At 40.8% G+C, this 24,417-nt stretch overlaps 1 protein-coding gene across 4 annotated transcripts in view; it reads left to right on the top strand.

Moving 5' to 3' along the window:
• Positions 1–462: 462 nt before the first annotated feature.
• KDM7A (lysine demethylase 7A) overlaps positions 463–24,417 on the top strand; it is a 49,353-nt gene continuing 25,398 nt past the window's right edge. Inside the window, exons 1-5 of one of the 4 annotated variants that reach the window (XM_028745617.2) lie at positions 463–710; positions 15,865–15,950; positions 21,885–22,002; positions 22,792–22,952; positions 23,939–24,080. In XM_028745617.2, the coding sequence (XP_028601450.2) occupies positions 559–710; positions 15,865–15,950; positions 21,885–22,002; positions 22,792–22,952; positions 23,939–24,080 (659 nt within the window). In that variant the 5' untranslated portion in view covers positions 463–558. The remainder of the gene's footprint in view (positions 711–15,864; positions 15,951–21,884; positions 22,003–22,791; positions 22,953–23,938; positions 24,081–24,417) is intronic. The other 3 variants (XM_028745615.2, XM_028745616.2, XM_028745618.2) reach the window with 3 other exon arrangements.

The following is a 24,417-nucleotide window of genomic DNA, read 5'->3' as shown; positions in this document are numbered from 1 at the left end:
GCGAGGGAGAACTTTTATCCCTTTTGTGAGCGCGCGCGCGCGCGCTTGACGCGTCGTGAGAGTTCCATGCCGCCTTGTTTCCTGCCGACGGTTCCGCTCTTCTCTCTCACACACACACACACCCCGCCCCTCCTGCCGCCTCCGCCCGCCCTTCACTTCCTCCTCTTTAGGGCGCATGCTCGGCGATGTACCTTACGTGACTGTCCCTCTCCGCCGCGCGCCCTTGCCGTTTGTCTGCTCTCGAGGGAGGGAGGGGTATCGGCCGCGCGCCCAATGTGGGAGCGTAACGCACGCGCACGCGCGCTCCTTCCCCCTCTCCCTCTAGATACGGGAGCCTAGCACGCGCGCTGTTGTTATTGGTGCTGCCGACTGACTGGCTGGCTGCTGGCTGGCTGGGCTGGCGGCGGCGGCGGCTGTTGGTTGGGGCTGGCGGGGTGGGGGGAGGAGGAGGCGAGGGAGGAGGAGGAGGAGAGCAGGGCGGCTCAGTCAGTCAAGTCAGCCAGCCAGCCAGCCAGCCGGGCGAGAGAGAGTGTGAGCGAGCGAGCGAGTTCTTTAAAGATGGCCGGGGCGGCGGCGGCTACGGCAACAACGGCAGCAGCAACAACAACAACGGCGGCGACGACCCCCGTGTACTGCGTGTGCCGGGAGCCTTACGATGTGAGCCGCTTCATGATCGAGTGCGACATATGCAAGGACTGGTTCCATGGCAGGTAAAACACGCGAGGGGGCAGCGAGGAGGAGGAGGGGGGCCGGGTCTCCTCACGGGTCTCCTCACGGGAAAACAACAACAAAACAGTGAAGTGTGTGTAGGGGGGGTCCGTTATTTAGAGGGGGGGAGACCCTGAGGGCCGTGAGGGAAGGGGGCGGCCGGGGGGCGAAACAAACAGAAGGACAATGAGGCGGGGGGAGAGAGAGGCGGTGTGTGCGCGCCGCGATGCGTGTCTGCGGGAGAGCTGTGTGAACGGGGCTTTTCGGCGTACCAGGAAGCGGCGTCGGGCAGCCGCCGGCGCTCCTCGGTTCCCTTCTCTCTCTCTCCCCACCCCCTTCTCCAAACAGTGTTATATAAGGGGCTCCTTGGCCGAGGTTGAGGGGCTCTTCTGAGGAGTTTGGCGGGACGAGAGGTGCCCGGAAAGTTGAGTTGCTTTTATTATTATTCGCATTGTTCGAAGCGCGTCGCGGCTGAGGTGCCTTTTTGTGTGTGCGCGCGCGTGTTTTTATGCGGGTTCATCTCGCCGTCCCGTCCGCTTCCTGGGCTCGTGCTTCCCCCGGCCAGAGAGTTGCGTGCGCCTCGCGGACGCTTTTCTGACGTTGCGCTCGCGTGAGTGTCCGGGTTGGTGTTTACCCCCTTCCTTCTTTTCCCCTTTGCACAGGGAGGTTGGGTCAGTTATGTTGGGAAAGTGCGAGCTCCGAAGAGGAGGCCACGCCGGCGCCGCGGCACTAGCTGCAGCCTCCCCTCGGCTGCGAAGGGAGGAGGTGGGGTGGCTGGGTGGGTATCCATGGGCATTTAAACAAAGGAGCAAGTTTCGGGGCTGCCGCGGCGGCGCGAGTGGCTCTCTTTCGGCCGCCCTTTGATCTCCCAGCTGGCCGGAGGCTGGATGGCGGCTGAAGTTCGGAGGAAGGGGCATCGATCTGGGAGAATATTTGCCCGAGCTTCTCCTGCTGCTGCTGCCGCGGCTGCAGAGGGGAAGTGCGCTTTGATTGACAACAGGACATTTAAATACCCCCCATTTAACAAAAACAGAGTCACGATGGAGCTGGCGAGACAGCCTCATCTCCCTCTGCTGGCTTCCGAAGGGAAGCTAATTTAAAGGGGCATGGTTCATGCTTCAGATCGTGCCCGGATCAGAGAGACATATACTCCCTCTCTGGTTTGTTTGGGTTTTTTTTTTTTAAATCTCTCTTGTTTTTAAAGGAGACAGATAACACAGAGAGAAGGTCTGTAACTGTCCTCGAGGGTCGAGCCGCACGCGCGGTGATTATTGCGAATACATTGTTCACATTTAGAAGCTAGGCTGGCTCGCCGTCTACAAAGTGCACCTGCCTGCCATTGCAGGTGCACATGTGGTTCTGTATTCGTCTCTGAATAGATTCCGTGTGTTCCGTGACAGTGGGGCTATTATAGATTTAAGTGTTTTACGGAGGAGCCTGACAATATCCTGGTGCATTGCTGCAAATGTAAACATCAGTCTTTTAATACAGAAATCCACAAAACCAAAAAAGGAAATAGGCTTCTATTGTTGCTAAATTTATGTGAGTATGGTGAACAAAGCATTTATTTTTTTCTGAATTACTTCCAAATTCCTAAGCCTACAGCAGTGAAATAGTTATGTAATCAGTCTTTTGGTTGTGTTAAAGAAAACATTGCTGGAATAGTCTGTCGAAGTCCTATTAAACAGTAGGAGAATTTGAACTGATATTTGAAGTTGTGACTTTAAAAAAACCCTTTTGAAATCTACTACAAAATATTGATCCATGCTTTTAAAAGTTAGGTGAGCTTAAAGTGGCAAAAAGGCAGGGGAATGGGTTGGGCAGTAGCAAACTAATGCATTAGGACAGAAAAATGGGTTTGATAAGGTGGATGTAGAAGTGTATTATATGGTAGCATTCTAATTTCTTTTATTTATAAGAGTGGAACCAGCTAAAAGTTATTCCTAAGAAAATGCTTTCTTGTGGAAAAGAGGGAAAACAAAGATCTAGTCTCTAATGTTTATCTAGGTAAGTCCCATTGAACTCTGTGACTTACTTCTGAGTAGGTATTCATAGGATTGTGCTGTCAAATAATTTTGCTTCTGCACATGGCTTGGTTCCTGAAATCCAAATTACTTGGCAACTGAGCTATAAACAGATTTGCTATTGCTCCCTTCAAAAAGCGCCCAGCAGTATCCCACAAGGAAGATAATAAACAAAACATCACAATTTTGCTAAATTTAGACTGTCATAGATACATTATTGCTGGCTGTTTGATCCTTTTCCTGATAATTTATCTTAATTTTTAAAATAGCCCCCTGAATTGTCACTTGCAGTACAATACTTTAAAGTTTACTCTGAAGTAAGTCCAGTTGGGGCTTATTTACAAGAGTGTTCAGCATTGTGGCCTGTTTCTGGCCTCAAGATCTGTCTCCTAATTTACAGTTCAGAAAATGTTAGTCTATGTGTAGTTGAATTATATGCTCAGTTGCTATTTTCTTATACTTTTTTCTAATTTGAAAGGAGCTGAAGTATTTCATTTTGCTTTGGATTTTAGTGTTCAAATGTTTTGTACTTGAGAGAGCTGGACACCTCAGCTTGTTTGCTCCTGTTGTTGGATCAGTGAATATGTTTTTAAAGCATTGGCTCTAGTGGTTCTTACAAGATCCTGGACTGTTTTGAATCTTTTGTATGAGTTGTCCACTTGCTTGGACCCTTTGTTTTCTGTCTTTTATAATGCAATACATCCAATAGAGATCAGAAGGCATCTTACAATCCTTAGCCTTTCTTAGGAGCTTCCGGTGAGTGGAATTTTAAATTCTTCTTGAAATCCATATGTACTGTATTCTTTAGAATACCACTTTGCATGTATGGAATTTACGTTAGGTTTGGTGCTTTCACATGATTTCTTTTAAACTCTGAGGTGTGATTTCTGCTTGTAGCCATGCCCTATAGCAGGGACGGTTAACTCCTGAGACTGCAATCTACTCACAGAATAAACTGGCAGGTTGGGGGTTCAGGTCGAAGCTGTTGAGTGAGCTTTTTTTAGGGAGGAAAGTGCCTTTTTTTTAGGGGTTCAGGGCAAAGTTGAGCTATTTTAGGGAGAAAGGGGGAAAGTCGCTCACCATAAGATTGCTAAGGAAACAATCAACATCACTATTATAACTCAGTCTGTCATTCTGGAGATGGTGCAACAATGGAGGGTGGGCCGAGGGGGCAGGGCCGGATTTTACCACCACTAAGGAAAGGGAGCCAAAAACCTCCCAGGGATATGCCAGTAGATAGCTGTTGGACATCCCTGTTGGACATCAACCTGTTGGACATCCCTGCCCTATAGAATTTTAGCTGGTTGCACAAACCAGATGAATTGTCACTGAGTGACTTGTCCTATAGTTAGTTCTTTAAAGAGTTAACTGTAGTCATCTCTAGTTCCTGAATCTAAATCTGTTTTTAAACTTTAACATGTTAATTAACTCTTTGAATGCCAGGTTAAGGACAGTACCTTTTATATAACTTGGCTATACAGTGGTACCTCGGGTTAAGTACGTAATTTGTTCCGGAGGTCCGTTCTTAACCTGAAACTGTTCTTAACCTGAAGCACCACTTTAGCTAATGGGGCCTCCTGCTGCTGCCGCGCCGCCAGAGCACGATTTCTGTTCTCATCCTGAAGCAAAGTTCTTAACCTGAAGCACTATTTCTGGGTTAGCAGAGTCTGTAACCTGAAGCGTATGTAACCTGAGGTACCACTGTAATACTTTTGCATCCGGGATGCCCCATACAATACTTTTTTTTACAAGCCAGAGGAGAATTAGACTTGTTTTAAATATGACACTGGTAAATAACAATAACTTAAATATGCACCATTCTATATACCAGCTGTTTCAATTAAGCCAAATTACCTTCTTGCATTTGCTGCACTATAATGGCTAGAACCTGTGGCTCAAGTGGATACCATAGCAGCATGCTAAAGTGAATGCTGTGGGCATAGTCTATCTTGATTTCAGTAAGGTTTCTGACAAAGTCTGACAGTATTCTTGCAGAGAAGCTGGTAAAATTTGGGCTGGATCATGTAACTGCTTGAGTGACCAAACACAAAAAGTGCTCACTGGTGGTTCCTCATCATCCTGGAGAAAAATGACAAGTGTGGTTCCACAGGGTTCTGTCATGGGTCCTTTGTTGTTCAACATTTTTATAAACAACTTGGATTCAGGAATTGAGGGGATGCTCATAAAATTTGCAGATGGCACCAAGTTGGGAGGAGTACCTAATGCTGCAGAAGACAGAATTAGGATCAAGATGACCATAACAGATTGGAGAACTGGGTCCAAACTTACAAAATGAATTTCAGTAGGGACAAATAAAAGGTTCTGCACTTAAGCAGGAAAAACCAGCTGCACAAATATAAGGTGTGGGATCACTTGGCTTGCCAGTAGTTTGTAGGGATCTGACCAGGATTTAATGAGGATGAGCAGGGGTTAGATCCTGCTGCTTTGGCCAGCAAGGGAAGTGGCACATGTGGCTAAACTGAGCAGGATTTAGCTACCACATGAGCCGATTTTGCTTAGTTTGGCTGCTGGGAACAGGCACACAGGTCAGTGCAGAATTAAACCCTAACCTTCCCATTGGCCAACAACTGACATCATCAGCCCATCAGAGTGATGTAAGCTGATTGGTCGGTGAGTATGGTTTTCGACTTTATAGGCCAGACTGGACCCTCTGAAGGGCCAGTATTGGCCCACAGGCCACTATAAGACAAACAGCAGGTTTTTTTCTCTCTCTAATGGTCTAGTCACTGTCTTCTCAATGCTGTGACAGTTTTAGTTTTTTCCTTTAAATAATTTTGAAATTTTCCATTTGTGTGAGATCACTGATAAAATCATGTAGCAGTTACTGGTTTTGTTACTGGCAAGAAAAGAGAAATATGTTTCTTTCATTCTTTAGCGTGGTCACATTGGTTATTCCCTATCCTGTACTGGCTAAGAGGCAACACAGGTAAAAATGACAGGCAGAGTCACTTGATTAATGTAAAGGCTCTGGCTGACTCTGGTCTGCAGGGCTTGTTTGTAGATTAGTGGCTGTGAGGCTAATTTATGCAATCTTGCTATTTGGACCCAATTTTGCATGCCAGCTCTTCGGGAACCTGTGTCTATGTATATGCATTCACATCTGCACATGTGTACAGTCAGCTGCTGCTCCATGTATATCTAACTGCATATACGGTGGTAGAAAAATACATGCCTCTACACTGAGGACACTGAGCAGTTTTTCTATCTCTCCTGGGTTCATATCTTCCAGTTGTGCAGCAGGCCAATAGCATAAAATTCTGGCTAACCCTAGTGCTTGAAACAGATACTTGTATTTTACCTGCTTGTCTGGTAGGTCAGGTAAGTGACAAGGAATTCCATACTGATGAATGAGTGGCCCGGCAGAAAAGGAATGACTCTTCTCAACTTTTCTCCACCAATCAACTTGGTTTTTATTCTGGCCATTGAGGAAGGGAACCACATTCATTCTCTGCTGGCCTGCTTGGTAAAAAGCATTTTAAAAAACTAGTCACTGTTAACAGTCCTCAGTTCTATGCTGTCATGGAAAATAGGGTTCCACTCCTCTGTAATGAATGTGGAAATACAGGCTACTAGCCTCTTAGCAGACTAGTAAAAAAAGTAGGCTAGTAATTCTTGTAGGCCTATTTACAAGGCAATCATGTCACTTTGTGACAGTTTTATGTAAAAAGTTTCCAAGAAATAAAATAATTAAATGCAGTTTCATTAGCAAAGTGTTATGTCGGTTAAAGATTAAGCCTTATCAGTTTTGCAACTACATCATTTGCATATTACTCTGAAGTAAGTTTCACTAAGTATGAAGGTGTTTACTTCCAAGTAAGTGTGCTTAGTATTGCAGCCTTAGAAGGTAATTTTGAACAGTATGGTTATCCTAGGCCAGATTCACAGAGAGAGAAGTGTAATGACAGTTCCATTTCTAATTAAGTATATTAGCATTGTGTTGATTGTCATGTTGTTGATTGTTGTCCAGTACATCCACATCAGTATTGGAAACAATTTTTAAATGTCAAGAGAAGGTAGCAAATACTCTGAATTTTTAATAAACACTGGTTCTCTTTCTGGCATATTAAAACCAAGTTTACTTATGTTCTGTAAATAAATAGGACTGAATCCAGAATAAAGGGTACCAATGCAGTTTCAGTTGAAATGTGCAAGTGCAGTAGAGCAAGTAATGCATAGTATTTTAAAAGATTACCTGGAAATAAGTTACGGTCTTGGATAATAGATCTGTACTTGAATATTTGCATTTCACATTTGCCTTTAACTGATGTGAGTTTCAGTTCTGTATCTTGCCAAGTGGGGGGGAAATACTTGCCTTGTGTATGTTAAGCAACATGAAGTAGCTGTTACATAATTACAACTCTGGATAGTTGAATTGGTAGGGGGAGCTATGTATATTATTGAAACTTGCTATGTTATTAAAGCATGTGAGCAGTGTTTCTGTGGCAGTAAAGAAGGATTATTTTAAACGATAAGGCACTCTAATTTCCAACCTTCCCATCGTTTTAATGGTATTTAATGTATTGTTTAAAATATTCTTATGGAGTATTATATTTGAGAAATTCAGCTTTGGTTTTTGATTGCAGAAAATATTTGATAGTACTAATGCAAAAGAAAAAATTATAGCCTAAATGTTCAGCATGATACAGTGAGGGGGGAAAGTATTTGATCCCCTGCTAAATTTGCCCATTTGCCCTCTGACAACGAAATGACCAGTCCATAATTTTAATGGTAGGTTTATTATAGCTGTGAGAGACAGAATAACAACAGGAAAACCTCCAGAAACCCAGAAGACAAAAGTCAGAGATTGATGTGCATTATAATGAATGAAATAACTATTTGATCCCCTATAAACCAGCCAGATGTCAGGCTACCTGGTATCTTCACTGTATGTAATGAGATGAGATTAGAAGCACCTGCTGTAAGGGAGAGGTCTTACCTGTAATCCCAGCTCATTATAGTACCTGTACAAAATACACCTGTCAACAGAAGCAATCAATCCAGCAGATTCCAAAGTAGCCACCATGACCAAGACCAAAGAGCTGTCGAAGGATGTCAGGGACAAGATTATAGACCCGCACAAGGCTAGACTGGGCTACAAGACTATTGTCAAACAGCTTGACAATGACCCAAACCACATGGCCAAGGCAACAAAGAAGTGGTTTAAGAAGAAGCACATTAAGGTCCTGGAGTGGCCTAGCCAGCCTCCAGATCTTAATCCCATTGAAAATCTGTGGAAGCAGCTGAAGGTTCGAGTAGCTACGCATCAGCTTCAAAATCTTACTGAATTGGAGAGGATCTGCAAAGAGGAGTGGGACAAAATACCTCCTGAGATATGTGCAAACCTGGTGGCCACCTACAAGAAACGTCTGATCTCTGTAATTGCCAACAAGGGTTTTGTCACCAAGTACTAAGTCATCTTTTGCAAAGGAATCAAATACTTACTTCGCTCATTATAATGCACATCAATCTCTGACTTTTGTCTTCTGGGTTTCTGGGGGTTTCCCTGTTGTTATTCTGTCTCTCACAACTACAATATACCTACCATTAAAATTATGGAATGGTCATTTCTTCGTCAGAGGGCAAACGGGCAAATTTAGCAGGGGATCAAGTACTTTCCCTCCTCACTGTAGTATCTTGTAAAAGTGCTTTGTGGAGAGTGTTACAGAAATATATCATTGATATAAATAAATCCCTGTGTAGCACTGATTTGTTTAATACAGTGCTTGTTTCAAAAGTGAATTAGTTCTGCTCAAGTTCATCTTGTCCAAAAAGGAGATAGTTCCGTTAAAGTTCACACTTTTACAAACTGTCTTTTAAATACCTAGCCAAGCACCTGCATACCATGATTTTGGCACTGTATGAAGAAGCCTCTGGTTTTCTCTTCCTTCTGTACTATCATTCCTTCATGGCCTCCATGGTTTGTGGCAAAACATAGGTTCCCCTTCCATTCAAATCAGCAAGCCATGCTTTGGAGCAGGAGGTTGGGCAGAAAAATGCAGTATGCATGGGAGGAAGGGAGCCCAACGGTGGCTCATTCTATGATGATTTATTTAGTGCAAGGGTCGACAAGGTTTACCTTGCCTGGGCTGGTTCACTCCAGTAGAGATCCCTCTGTGGGCTGGATCGCACACGCGCATGAGTGCACCTGCCTGCAATTTCCGGTGTCTGTGTCTGCACAGACGCGATTTCTGGCAATGTGGAATTGAGTCCTTGCACCATGTTGTGCCCATTTAGCGCAGTGCGCGGGGACTCACCAAGTGGGTGGCTCGGTTCGGGGGTGGCTCGTGGGCTAGTTAAATGACCCCTGTGGGCCGCTTGTGGCCCATGGGCCTTAGGTTGCTGACCCCTGGTTTAGCACCAAACCATGATTTGGTATTACATTTTGATGAAACCAGAATGTGGAGGCAAGAGATGCAGATCTCCAAATGCACGATCATGGCCCAATGCAGTATCCTTGGCTCACGTTCGCTGTATGTAGGAGATATATATTCCGTTTGTTATGCATTACATTTCTCCTCTAGGGGACAAATATAAGCACAACTACTGCTGCAAAATAAAAGTCCTTAGTGTAGCCTGCAGCATCTCATGTAACTCTTGAAAGTGTGCCTTCATTTCTTGGCAAAACTAGAGCAGCTACATCACTCTTCTGACAGTTTAGTACTGTCCAGGCTGATTCTTGAGGTTGTTAGTGTTACATCGTACAGGTGACCACCATTGGTGTTGCATGATGTAGTTACATTGCAGTGAAATGTCAGCAGGACTGAATCCTTGGTGGCATGGTGTGACTGTGTGGCATTTTTCAACCCCTCCCTTCTATATTCACATATAGCACATTTTTTATTTACATGGTCTTGTGGTAGTCATTCTTTTATTGAATTATTTTTCTTGAATTAATATTGGATCATGATATGGAAGTGTTAGAATCCTTTTTTGAGCATTTGTGGTCAACATAGCCTGGCAGAAATCTGTTGTCTAAATCTGGCAGCGTATTGTGCAGTTGAGATAAAATCTTATTTGGGGTATGTGCGACTAGCATGGAAATTGTTTCCAATTACCAAGTTAAGCAGACCCACATGTATACTCAACTTCTTTAGAAACTTTAATATGCTGAATGCAAAACTATGGAAAATGTAGTTACGCATTTTTATATGAAATTGTTTTAATTGTTAGATCGGTTTAAGATTTTACAGGAAATGATTAATAAATGGAATGAAAATAGATAACGGTAGTGAAAACTATGGTTTAATTAGTAAAGTGTGTTGTAGTTGCAGATAAACTGCACATGTGTGTGTGTTGATGGCGGTCATAGGAAATGTAGATGTGACAAAGGACATTGATCTCTTGCTCCCACCATTTCCTATAATAAGCTCAAAAAGTCATGTAACTCAGGTATCTCCTGTCACGTATTTAAAGCCCCAGGATGCCTACCTGGAAAATGAGACATACCTGAGCTACAGGCCACTCACTCCAAGGATTGGGGAGAGAGCTTTTAAACACTGGGCTGTCATTGCAGCTTTGTCCCTCCTACCATGGGGGGGGGGGGAGGCCAGATCTTCCTATGCACTGCTCAGAGAAGCTGGCGAGGAGCTCTGCCAACTTGTAACTAGACAGACAGCATTAGTAAGTAGAATAGAAGTAATCAGAATTTGGGATCATTGGGCTACTTTTGCTTTGATTATTTTTATTGAATCTTAAAGAAGTTTCACAGTCAAACTAGTGGAGTCTTTGTGGGTTTTCCAGTCTCAGGATTCAGGAATTATCATATGCCTAGATCACTTTGGGTTTCATGGTACTACTGAAGATCTAAGACCAAAGAGTTGGTAAAGTTAGGAATCTGCTCTATTCTCAGGGAGGAGTTGAGGACTGGAGCACTGGCTTTACATTCTGCATAAATTGCTAGTAATTGGCTGGAGGTGCCAGGGTCTAGGATCTCCAAGTCTCATTGTTAATTGGACATACCTTGTTTTCTCTTTTTCTGGGGTTGTAAGTTACCTTCAAAAGTGGGTAGTGCCAGAAACTACTGGATAGGAATGCACTGCAGAGCTATCAGATGGGCAGTATATAAGTAATAAATTATTATTGTTATTATTGTACAGCAGTGGGGCCAGTAGGGGGACTGAAAAGGCTTTTCTGAACCTCCTCCCTTATCTACAGTATTTATGTGAACCCAGTTTTGTGGCACAAAGTCTGTTTAAGAGGCAGACATTGCTGGAATTTACAGTATTAGGACTTGCTCTTGAGTTCGAGGCTTATCAGTTATTTTACAGTTACTGCTTTATTGCCATGGCTTACAGGCCTCCGTTGAGAACTAGCTCTGTTTTAGACCAAATGTAGTTTCCAGAGTACCTGGTGGGTGACATGAAGGACTCAACTTGAAAGAGACCACTAGAATCCAGAAATCAGCACCCCCCCCTGCAATAATCAGTTTAACAGATTTTATATTTGATCTACAGCGGTACCTCAGGTTACATACACTTCAGGTTACATACACTTCAGGTTACAGACTCCGCTAACCCAGAAATAGTGCTTCAGGTTAAGAACTTTGCTTCAGGATGAGAACAGAAATTGTGCTCCAGCAGGGGCGGCAGCAGCAGGAAGCCCCATTAGCTAAAGTGGTGCTTCAGGTTAAGAACAGTTTCAGGTTAAGTACGGACCTCCGGAACGAATTAAGTACTCAACCCGAGGTACCACCGTACATAGAAAACATAGATGTAATGGAAATTGTTTTAATGGTGTCCTGTGTGGTTCCTTGTTGGTTTTCTAATTTGCAGAGACTGCAAGCTAGGAAATTACAACACACTATTTAGACTTCACAGAGTTGGCTGGTATCACTGATTATGTTAAAGTGTCTTCATTTATAATTTCTAATATTTTCTGACTACTTATATTATTGCCCTTATTGTTACTTAATATGCTTCATAGAGTCCTCTAATTTATGCAGCAGTAATGGAATGCATTACATATAAAACATGTCTTACAATCTTATGATGTGTATATATTGTTGACCAGCATTTAGATTATATTTCACATCAAAATTTTGAAAATAGTTTTTAATATAGAAAACTAGTATGAATAATTACCAATTGTTATGTATGCTAAATCCGTTCATATTTTAAAATGTGAGCATCTGTTGAAAAATTGAGGGAAATGCTGTCCTAGTTTCCCCCCACCCCAATTTTAAGTTTTTAAATAAATCTTAAGTATAAAGGACTTGACCTTGTGATATACTTGGGCTATGTTCATGAGATTAGTCAGCATTAGACACCTAGAATACTTTTAGCTGCTCCCTATCAGAACTTTTGATGAAATGAATGAATTTGTTTTATTTATTGATAAACAACAAATTGCAGTGTGTTAACTGAGTGAGGGTTTTTGTTTTGTTTTTTGCAGCAAAAACAAGTTATTGTGATATTTTAAAGACTAAAATAGATTTATTATGGGTGTAATTCTCATGACCATTTGGCCACATTGCTACTTTTTATTTTATTTTGTACTACCACACATGTGTGAAACTAAGGAGTTAGTGAGGCTAGTTCTCTAAAGCTCATACCCCAATATTTTATTATTATTTTTTAACGTGCCACAGCGCTCTTTTGGTTCTCTTTGATAAACTAACATTTATATATACCAAGGCTCCATTTGAGAGAGCTTTTACACACTTGTAGCTGGAATATTATAGTAACTTCTAGCTTAGAATTCCCTGTCTGTGAAAATACTGATGTACAAATTGAAAATTAGATTGCATCAAAACTTTTTGCATAGTAGTTTAATAGATTTAATTAAATTGAAATATAATTTATCATACGAATATATTTTAGGCACTTCTTGATTTAATCTGAATGCCTTGATGCTTACATTTCAAGAGGTTAAAATTTATTGTATTTGTCCTGTCTTTTAAAGTTTTTAATTTTATTTTAAATCAGTCAGGCTGAGAAAAATCTCTTTATCATAGGCTGTATGCCTACAAATGCAGTGAACCTCTGAAACTACAACCTGGCTTGAAGGGAAGCTCTGTTACCTGGTATGTTGCATGGTTGCGGTAACTGTTCCATGCTTACTGCTCCTTGCACCGTCCTTATGGTCAAAGTAGATTTTTTTTTCAGTGTTAGCACAGCTTGTGCATCTCCCCACCAGGGGACATTAAACAGTGAGGTGAAACTGGAAACATGAGGCATAAGTCAGGATAAATTGAAACTAACTCATTTGAGTACATTAATATCAGTTATGACTGCTGACATCAAAATATGCCAAACGAATGTTTCATTATTTAGAAAATTCGTGTCTTCAGGTCTGCCTCATACTGGTACCCGTGGTTCTAAATAGATAGTGCTAGTTTTCCAGGTCATGAATGCTTTGAATGGAATTAATATTTAATCTCCATTAGTCTGGCATTAAGTAAAGTAGGCCTTTAAATTGGTGATTCTTGCGGAAAATGTTGAGTTCATTCTTGTTCAGCAGGGTATAATGCTGATGTTGCCACTAAAGCAAAAAGCTTCTACATGAAATCACTTCTACATTATTTTTAAAAGGCAACTAGAGTAAGAAAGTGTTATGAATTTTTAATACATTGTGGTATAAAATCTATTTATTTTCATCTAAAGCTGTTGGGTGACATACTGCAAGTAGGTTGCTAAGCTCACTTCATATACTTCATTCTTTTTGCATGTTTTATTCACTTTTAAGGCTGTATAGAGAAGTGGGGAAGGGAAAGGATGTCATTCTGTGAACAAAAAATATATATCAAAGATTGGGACTGCTTCTGGCCTAGGTTGATAATAAACACAACACTTAATTTATATACAGAACTGTATTCTTCAGTTTATTAATGAATGTATATGTATTTCTGGTGAAGCACCTTGCTCTCTACACCACTGTCAGGGGCTTAACCCTCTTTCCTCATGGAATTTGAACCTCTAAAGCAGGGGCAGCGAACCTGTTGTCCTCTAGATTATGCTGAAGTACAGCTTCCATCATCCCTGCCCTCTGGTAATGCTGGCTTTGGTTGATGGGAGTTGGAGTGAAATAATGCACAGGTTTCCCACCCCTCCTCTAAAAGGTAGTAGAAAATATGATGGTAGTTAGGTTAGAGAGAGGGTTGTATAAGGGAAGAAGGTGTAAAAAAGCAGTATGGTGAAATGAAAGTGAACATATGTTGCTGGTTTGTGTTACTACAGTGGAACCTCGGATGTTGAATGTCTCTGTTGACGCAGGTTTTGGCTTTTAAATGCCGAAAACCCAGAAGTAACTGCTTCGGTTTTCGAACGATTTTCGGAAGCCGAATGTGCCTCACGGCTTCCTTTTTCAGTTTCCCTATTGTATTGATGCTTCCACTTTCAGCTTTCAAATGTTTAGGAAGCCAAACTGTCTTCTGGAATGGATTACATTCAAAAACCAAGGTTCCATTTTATATACCATACCTTTGACAGAGACAGAAAGTAAGTGCTCATTAGTTGTTTTATAAGTGTTGCTAACTATATCTCATTCTTTCTGCCCTTGTGAAATGATCACATCAACCCATTTGTGGTGGTTTGCAGAAGAAAGTAGAAAGGATGTAACTCCTGCAGTAGTGAGTTTCCAGGCGAAAGGTAGTAAGAGCACTTCTGTGCCTTTACTGGGAAGTAGTTTTAATAATTTCCATACAACACCTCCTAAGCTGAAAAGAACTTTGAATCCTCTCCAAGTGTAATGATTCCTTCCTTTCATTGCCACCAACTGATTAGTCAATTGGTGTTCTGTTGTTGCCAAGCCAGGAAGAAGGCACTTTACCATTTCCTTTTCTTCAGGCACAAGGCCTGCTTGTGGCAGTCGCCTGTGCTGTTTGGTACAGGGAGGAGGGTTTCTATCTTGTGGTAGCCTTCCACTTTGAGAAGAGTATACTTTATCTAAAGGAGGATAAACTGGGGAGGGTGGGCAGAGAGAAGTACTAATGTGCTTAATTAATTTGGTTAAGATAATATTGCCAATTAGCATAAGGAGACTATCCAATAGTGTGTGATATGTCTTCAGTTAATTGGAGCTATCCAGTCACACTTTTTGCTTCTTAGTTACAGCAGAAGTCTGAAGCTTTTTTTAATCTCTCTCTCTCTCTCTCTCTCTCTCTCTCTCTCTCTCTCTCTCTCTCTCGTTCCTTCTGTTTTAAAACTTGGCTTAATATACTCTTGCTTTGACCTCTAGCAATACTTACTGTCAACATAAAAACATAAAGAGCTAAGGAAGAAAGAAAGGCAATGTTTGTTTGCAGTTTTACAACCTAATGGAAAAACAGCTTGCTATGGAATACAATATACCTGTTTAATGGTGGTGTTCAGATTTGTTGAATAACGGGCTGCATTTTCTGCAATATTATCAAATAAAACTTTGCCAAATGATTCTGTTATCTAGTCCTTATGATAATTTACCTACCTCTCAATTTATGCCCTTACACTTTGATAAGTGAAAGATTTACGAGTTCTCTACAGTTCACTGACTATATAATTAAATTGTAGGCATACAGGTCACTTGCAATTTGCATCTGGTTCGCCAGAAGTGGCTTAATTATGCTGGCCACATGACCCAAAAGCTGTCTGCGGACAAACGCCGGCTCCCTCGGCCTATAGAGCGAGATGAGCACGCAACCCCAGAGTCGTCCACGACTGGACCTAACGGTCAGATGTACCTTTACATTGTGGGGGTGGTGTGTATTCACAAAACCGCATATAGTTGAGCCCCCCCTCCCAAACAAGAGGGAACAAGCTCAAGTTCTTTATTTAGTAGATGTATACCTTGTCCACCAGATTTGAGCCCCGCTGAAAGTCTAACAATAACATGCAGCACCGCATAAAATAACATGGTTTGCTCTGTTTCATAATTGGATTTCATCTGTCACTTGCCTGCAGCCATTCCTTAAGGCTGCAGCAGAGAAGACAAGACAAAGGATACAGGGTGCCTCCACTTGTGCAGCTGAGGCAGCAACTTTTGGTGTTTCCTTTCCTTGAACTTTTGCACCCCAGCTGGTGATGAGAAGAACTTGTAACTTGTCCTAAGGTTATATATGTAACTTCTGATAATTTTCCTTAAAAGGTGCAGTTGCAACTTAAGAGTTCCTGAAGATTTTTTTTCCTTCTTCTTTTAGTTGTGTCAGAGTAGAAGAGCACCATGCTGTTGACATTGATCTGTACCACTGTCCCAATTGTGCAGTTCTTCATGGACCCTCCTTGAGTAAGTAATGATTTAAGCAGTGTTGCATGTTGTTGTTGTTGTTGTTTTAAAAAATAATAATTTAAACCTCACCTTTCAGTTCTTAAAAAGGCCCTTTTGGGGGCTTGCATGTATGAAAAGCACAGATATAAAAGCAAAGCCATTAATTACACATGGCAGAAAGAAGCTTAGAATAGGCCAAAAGCCGTAAGAGGAGGCCAACGGAGGAGAGAGTTCCCTAAGGAGGAAGTTCCACATCTTTAGGTGCCATGGCCAAAAAGATTATTCCCCATGTCCCTTGTAACCGTACTTCTGAAGCTCAACAGGGCATGGAACTATGTGTAAGATAACATGTGCAGTTTTGTACTGTTTTATTGTTGTTAGCCGCCCTGAGCCCGGCTTCGGCTGGGGAGGGCGGGATATAAATAAAATTTATTATTATTATTATTAATTATTATTATTAATTATTATTATTATTATTATTATTATTATTATTATTATTATTATTATGTGGGTGGAGATGGTACTGCAGAAATCCTGGTGGCAAATCATTTAGGTCTTTTATATATAACTACTGTATATAAGCAAACCAAAAGCCAGCGCAGATTAAACAAAACTGGAGTAATATCATCGTACCTTGGATCTCAAATGCCTTGCAACTCGAACATTTTGGCTCCCAAACACAGCAAACCCGGAAGTGAGTGTTCCGGTTTGCGAACATTCTTTGGAACTCAAACGTCTGACATTGCTTTCGCGGCTTCCAATTGAGTGCAGGAAGCTCCTGCAGCCAATCGGAAGCTGCGCCTTGGTTGTCAAACATTTTTGGAAGTTGAATGGACTTCCAGAACGGATTCTATTTGACAACCAAGGTACAACTGTATGCTAAAAAAATTAAAATAATTTTCAGCCATTCTGATTGCATTTTGTATTGGGAGCAATATCAGTGCTTTTCAAGGGTATTGTAGAATGCACTGCAGTCCAGATATAACGACAGGAGGTGTGACAGTGGCCATATTTGTTTTATTGAGAAAAGACTGCTGGTATAGCAACCTGACCTGTGCAAATAAACTGCATTACATGGGTTAGCCATGGTGCAGCATTCCATACGCACCAGTATTCTTACACCTTTTAGCTCCAAACTGTGGTTTGCAACTATGATTAAGAATTTTGCAAACTATTATTTGAGTTACCTGCAGTTTGCGAAAGTTGACAAAATGCTGCATCATGGTCAGCTCTGAACATGAAAGGGAAGTGGAGGAGTATGTGAACATGTGGGGTCCTCCTGATCTCCTGTGTTGGCAAAGCTGGTTTCTTGACTTGGAAACATGCATCATAGATCATAGAATCATGGAGTTGGAAGGGACCTCTTGAGTTCAACCCCCTGAAATGCAGGATTTTTTTGCCCAAGGGGGGGCTCGAACCCACAACACTGAGACGAAGTCTTGTGCTCTACCAACTCAACATGTGTTTCTATAGAAACAGAAGAAGCATCTTTTTAGTCTGATGTTCACAGATTACATATAATACATTCTTATTCTAAACAACTAATGAGTTTACTGTCCCCAGCAATAGCTCACACAGTGAAACCCTTTCATCATCTGGTTCTAGAACACCAAGTGAACTCTTAAAATGTGCAATACTAGATCATGTTTTCTTTACTGTCTGTTCAGAATGAGCTATAGCTCTAAATGGTGAGCTTTCATTCAGGAGAGTTTTACTTACTAGATCTTAGCAATGCTATCCATTTCAGAATTTCCCAAAGGTTTGGTGGTTTTTTTGCTTTTGTTCTGTAAAAAGTGTCTGATCAGTAGCCCTCAGAATACCATCATTTCCAGTATGAAGTTAACTATGCTATTCCTTGCTGAATCTTGATTGGAGTATCTGTTAAGCTCCCAGCCTCTTGGCCTGTTGTTCCAAATCTTCCTGGTGAGCTTGGTGTCCCTTTCAAGGCCCTGAAATAGGCTCCAGAATGCTAGAGCCATTTAGCAGATGGCTGTTAAGATTTGGTGCTCTCTGGCATGCACATATAGGACCTGTTGTGGTTGGTAGGAAACAGTCACACCCAACAAAGAACAGAGGATTCCTTTACCATGCAAGAAGGCCAAGCAGACCAATCAGCAGATCACTGGACTTTCTATGACACTGTGTTAGAGGGTGATTGCCAGGCCAATCTGATTGTACTTGACGAGGGTACAGGGTGAAACTCTCTGTTCAAGACTGAAAGTCCTGGCCTGCTTTGTGATTGTATTGTGATAAGAAATAGATCCACCCTGAATAAATAAATAGATAAATAGATCATCCTGATTTCACGTAGCTTGATCTGCCCAAATAGCTGTAGTTGTGTAGTATCCTAAGAATCTCAATTTAGTTTTTGTCACCAATGGTAAAGCAAAAGAATCTGTTAGCTGCTTTCAAATATCATTGAGGAACTGCATTTGGAAAGCTGCAGGGAAGTTTCTAAGACAGGCAGATGTGTTTAAGTTACCTTCTGGCCTTCCTTCTCAATCTGGGAAAGTTGAGGAGTCGGGTGGGTGTGCCTAGGACCCCCCTCTCCAGTTTAAGCCTCAGATAATTCCCTTTGAGAGGTTAACAGTTGGGAGATGAAGCTTAGGAACAAACTGAAATTAATGCTTCATTGACTTTTATCTATGATTTATTCCTGAATATTATTTGAACCCCCATTAAACGTTAAGCAATGTTCAACATTGCTTCTCAGGGTAGGTTACAATGTTTATCTGTTTGAAAATGTGTATTCTTAAGTGTCCTTTAGAAGGTGCAGTATAAAATTCATAGCTCGGGCTAATAAATAATTTTAGGATAATTGCCTATAATATATTATACCACCTTGAACTTAAGGATAAATGAGATGTTTGCCTTTCTGAAAGTTATTGCAAAGGTATACTGGACTCTTAATAGATTTCTTGTTTTAATCTTTTCATATGTTTGATACTGTTGAATTGCGGTTTTGTTTTTATTTCTCTTATTGAAGCTAGCCTAATATTTGTTAGAATAAGTATTGAAAACTTTGACTACAGTAATCTTTACCTTTTAAAAAAATGCAATTTATAACTACTGGCAAGTAATACTAGCCTGTTAATCCACATACCAATTTGTTCTATAGAGAAGTTCAGTTACATCAGAGGCTTTGTCTTGTGTCTTTTGTAGTGCAGCTGCCCACCTTAATAACTGTCAGATAACATTGGCTGCTTTCCAAAGTGGTCACTGAGCTTGAAGAAACAGGTGTGTACACATGGAAAGAATGATATGCATCATTCCGCACAGAAATATGCACACCCAAGGCACACACGAAACGACTGCCACATGGAAGTCTCCTTTAAGTGGTTGCCTATGGCAGCTGCCTTGCTACAGCAAGCTGTTTTCGTGTATAATCGAAGCTACTACAAAGCTCTTAATATTTGCTATACAGAAAATGTACCAAGTCTTTGTGATGAGCTGCCACATAAAATGGTTTGGAGTATGAAGCCAGTTTTTGTTTTTGTTTTTTAAAAAGAGCCATTGAAAGTGGTTCCTGTGTATCGGCAATCCTGTGTGCACTGAACCTTCTCTAGACTGTGATCCAGGCAAAGCATAAACTTTGTTGCCAGGCCCATATGACTTTGTATCCCTTTTTATCTTGAAGTAGGACACAAGCTGTTTGATTACTGTGCAGTTTGGCTTGTGGCATACACTTCAGTTTCTGCGTGACATGTTTTCCAACTTAAGTTTCAGATTCCATACTACTTCTGAGTAGTAAACTGCAACTTGCAGTTGTGTTGAGAGAGATGGATGACAGTCAAGCATATATTGTAGTAATGCCCTTCTGCTCCTTTGATTAGTTGGAGTAATACAATCCATTGGTTTTGAAACAATGAAAGCTTAATGAGTTCAGAATGCCTAGATGAAATTACTAATACTCTGTCAGCAGCTCAATGTGGAGAATTAAATTTATTTATTTTAAAAAACCCATAAAGAACAGTAGCTTCAGTGGACACAAGATTTCATAAATAACAATTAGTAGTAAACTCTTTCAGAAGTTCAAAATAATACATGCTTTGAAGCATGTTCATCTAGGCATGGTTGGAACACCCCCACCCCAATACCTTTCAGACCTTCCTACGCAACATGGAAAGGTTGGGCTGGAGTGGTGTGCATGTAGCATGCTTCACACATTATTTTTGAATGCTTGAAGTGTGCTGTCATGGTTGACAGTTGGAAGGTGAAAGATAGGAATAAGATACTAGGTGGAATTCAGTGTTGCACTCTTCCAATCATTCCACCTGTGCACGCATTTCAACTTACCAAATAGAACAACCCTCTTCTCCTCCCACAATGTGCTATTCTGAGGGTTCTTCTGACCTTCCACTTGAACCAATTTTGGGGGGTGCAGGTGGAAGAGGAGGGAAAGCTCTCGTATGCAAGTGGAAGCCCTTGCCTAGGTCTTCCACTGACAGAGCTGGTTTGATGAATTCTGTCCCCTGAATGTAATGCTTGAATTAAGAATGACCAGGGAAATGATATAAATTCTAAGTTTAGGGATTTTAATCAATATCTTTCTTTTATGGATATATCCACCATCTAAAATAATTAAATCAGTATACCTTTTTAGTGTGAGACAGAATTTAAATAAGAAGCTTGCCCCAAATGGAAACTTGTGAACCCCCTATAAACCATGCTGAGATCCTAGAGTAAGGAAGGGACTGCAAATTGTTATAAATGCTTGTAGAGCAGGAGTAGCCAATGTGGTACTCTCCAGATGTTGTTGGACTACAGCTCCCATCAGCTCCAGGAATGATGAGAGTTGTAGTGCAAGGGCTACTTTGGTTTTCCCTTTTGAGAGTACAGTATGGCCTGGTTCCAAGCATGTTTTTCTGAAATGGAGAACAAACCCTGGAGCTGAGCACCTCTCCTCTAGCACTGCTCCCTTCAGTACTTTGTTTCTTGTTTGTATTAAACCAGAGTTTCTCTTCTGTCTCAACTGTGGCTTGATGGCAGTTTACAAACCAGAACTATAACCCAGGAGTCATAAGCTAGAAATGATGCATCAAGAGGGGGAGGGAATACTCTGCCCAATGTTTGTTCCTGTTACTATTAAACTATGGTTTATGAAGCCTGGAACTATTATCCAGCTGTAACTTTAAGAAAATGTTAAGGGAATTGTAATATTTGGCTCGTAATAGATTTTTCATGCAAATGAGTTCTATTGCTTCAGTTCTGAGTGTAAATGTAGTCTAGACTTTATATTAGTTCCTTTAATGATGCCATCACCCAGCTCATTTATAAATGCCCCCCCCCAATTCAGGGCAGAGGATGATTTATTCACTAATTAATAGCAGACAGCTTGTCAGAAACTGTCTGAGATCCAGTTTGGTGATGTGATACTTGGACTTGGAGACCTGGGGTCAAATCTTTGATTAGTTGTGAAGCTTCTCTAGGGTTAATCCACACTATTTAAAGCACATGGCTTCCCCTAAAGGATCTTGTGAACTGTACAGTGGTACCTCGCAAGACGAATGCCTCGCAAGACAAAAAACTCGCTAGACGATAGGTTTTCCCGTTTGCGAGTTGCCTCGCAAGACGAATTTCCCTATGGGCTTGCTTCGCAAGACGAAAACGTCTCGCGACTTTGTTTCCTTTGTCTAAATAATAATTCGCAAGACGAAAAATTCGCTAGACGGCAAAACTTGCGGAACGAATTAATTTCGTCTTGCGGGGCACCACTGTAGTTTGTTAAGAGTGCTGAGAACTGTAGCTTTTGGAGAAAGCAAGTAGCTCAGTTGTATGATGTGCATATGTGACCTTGGACCCATCCATGCATGTTTAAGCATATCTTTCCTTATGGGATTTTTAAAAGAGAAAACTGGATAGTTCTCTTAAATGTATTGAGGAAAGGGACAGGTACAAATGTGGTAGTTGCAATTAATTTTAGAAGCTAATGTTTTAATCCCTACTATCTAGTGAAGAAGAGAAGGAACTGGCACAGACATGACTATACAGAATTTGAAGATGGTTCCAAGCCAGTACAAGCTGGAACAAGAACATTTGTTAAACAGCTACGTGCTCGCTCCTTCCCAAGGTAAGATAAGTTGCATTAGAACATATATAAGAGCAGGTGCAGAAAGTCTTGTCATTTTTTCTAGCTCCTTCAAACAACAGTTTTGTCTTCAAGCCATAAACTTTTAACACACTAAAAATAATGGGCATCTGAATGTCTTTTTGGCTAAGACATCTAATGGTGATGGTGATATTAATTACTATTACTATTATTCATACAATTTGAAGTATTTATAATTATAATTAAAATTATTATTATTACATTTATTTATATCCTACCCTTTTCTCTGAAGTGGCCTCAGTGTTTATAACCTGCCCTTCATTGAATGCTTTCAATCCCAGAATGGGGAACAATCAAATAAAGTAATAAAAATATGCAAAGAAGTAGTATACAAGAATTACAAAATCCATAAAAACAGACTATTAAATAACAAATTAATAGCTCCAACATAATGCAAACAAAGCTAAACTACGAGAGCAACAATTCAGACTTCCAGCTGACACTGGAGATACCAGTACTGCAAGAATTCTATTGACTTCAGTTGTTGCAGTGCTAAATTTCCAATGGTAGTAGTAAATGAAGCTACTATAAACACCCAGCTTAAGTATCTATATGCTATAACTGTTAGGGAAAATGAAAGCCTTAAATTTCAGAAATTGCATTGAAATTATTTGCTGCTCTTCTGGATTAGGTGTGATTAAATACTCAGGTTTTACTACAAAAAAATTTCCTTCCAGTAGCACCTTAAAGTGCTCAGGTTTTACTGTCATTTAGTTTTCAAATGTTAAAAAGTATTGTTGTTTTTTGTAGTGCTGATGACATCATTTTGAAAATGCATGGCAGCCAGTTGACACAAAGATACCTGGAGAAGCAAGGGTTTGATGTTCCCATTATGGTTCCTAAATTAGATGGCCTAGGTCTCAGGCTTCCTCCCTCTACTTTCTCTGTTCTGGATGTGGAACGATACGTAGGTATGGTCTGTTATGAAGAACAGGGTAAAAACATGTGCAGTAATTAAAATGGTAATAAAACCACGTTTACTGTAATTAGAAGTGGGGCTACCTAAACTGATGTATGCAGTCACTAATAGAGTTTAGCCTTTGTCACTCTGCTCTGTGAATGTGGTATGCAGAATACTAACATGTCAACTCTTAGTCAGTGCAATGCAAGCAACTTTGTGGACAACTTGTGTGTAGCTTTAGGGCCCCTTCAAATTAGAACAAAAAAACGAAAGCAGCCTTTTGGAAGGATGAATATTCACACCTGGAAGTTTAGACATTACATTTCTTTGCCTGCATCTTTACTGTGATAAGGTTTGAGAACATTTAGTTTAAGCTGACTTCTCTACACTTTACAATTTCAAAGATGAAAGCTTTTAAATGTGTGATCCAGTGTTGTGCAAGTAGGTTTCTCTTTGCTTCTGTCTTGCTTCCTTCAAATTGTTCCAGAGGGATTCCCTGTTGTCAGGAGCAGGTTTTGGGGGGATTCAGATAGGAAATGAGAAATGAGAAGCCCGCTTGTGTAGTGAGGCCCTTTCTGTTCATGCACAGACAGCATTAGATGACACCCTCTAAACCCATCAGATTTAGTGAGATTACTCCAACAGTAAAAGTGTGATATCTACATTGTCACTATCTCTGAAATTGTAGTTCCAGGTTGCTGGTAAGGCTGATCACTTTGTTGGATAGTAAGGGATAACCTTCAGGTTTCTATGAATTTCCTCAGTGCTGCACAGTTCTTCATTTTACCTTAAGAGAGCATTACAATATAATAAAATATGTCTTGTTCTATATAACTTAAATGTTGCTTATTTTTTATATTACTAACTACTCCTTTTTAAGAACACTAGAAATGTTATAGAAAGTAATATTTTGCCAAAATCCCTAGATGTGACTTTCAGTGATGTTTATTGTTGATCCTTGTTTATATAGAGCCTTAATGTTTTCTTTTTTTACAGGTGGTGATAAAGTGATAGATGTTATTGATGTGGCAAGACAAGCAGACAGTAAAATGAAGCTCCATAATTATGTTAAGTATTTCACAAATCCTGACAGACCAAAAGTATTAAATGTGATCAGCCTTGAATTTTCAGACACAAAGTGAGTATATGGCTTTTACACATTTGTTTTGAAATCCTATATCAGGAAGTGGATTACAATATAATTCCCTGGCTTCCTAAAGGCTTGCTCTAATTAAGATGTACAGGTGGTACATGACCCCAGTCAAGCTTGCAAAAATTTATCATCTACCCGATAATAAATGTTGGAAATGTAAAGAAACTGAAGGTACGTTCTTTCACCTTTGGTGGACGTGCCCAAGGATTAAGGCTTTCTGGGAGATGATTTATAATGAAATGAAAAAGGTATTTAAATACACTTTCCTGAAGAAACCAGAGGCCTTTCTCCTGGGCATAGTTGGCCAATTGGTGCCAAAGAA

The sequence above is a fragment of the Podarcis muralis genome, chromosome 10 (assembly GCF_964188315.1).
Source record: "Podarcis muralis chromosome 10, rPodMur119.hap1.1, whole genome shotgun sequence".
Taxonomy (NCBI): Eukaryota; Metazoa; Chordata; class Lepidosauria; order Squamata; family Lacertidae; genus Podarcis; species Podarcis muralis.
This window is presented reverse-complemented; position numbering and strand designations above follow the sequence as displayed.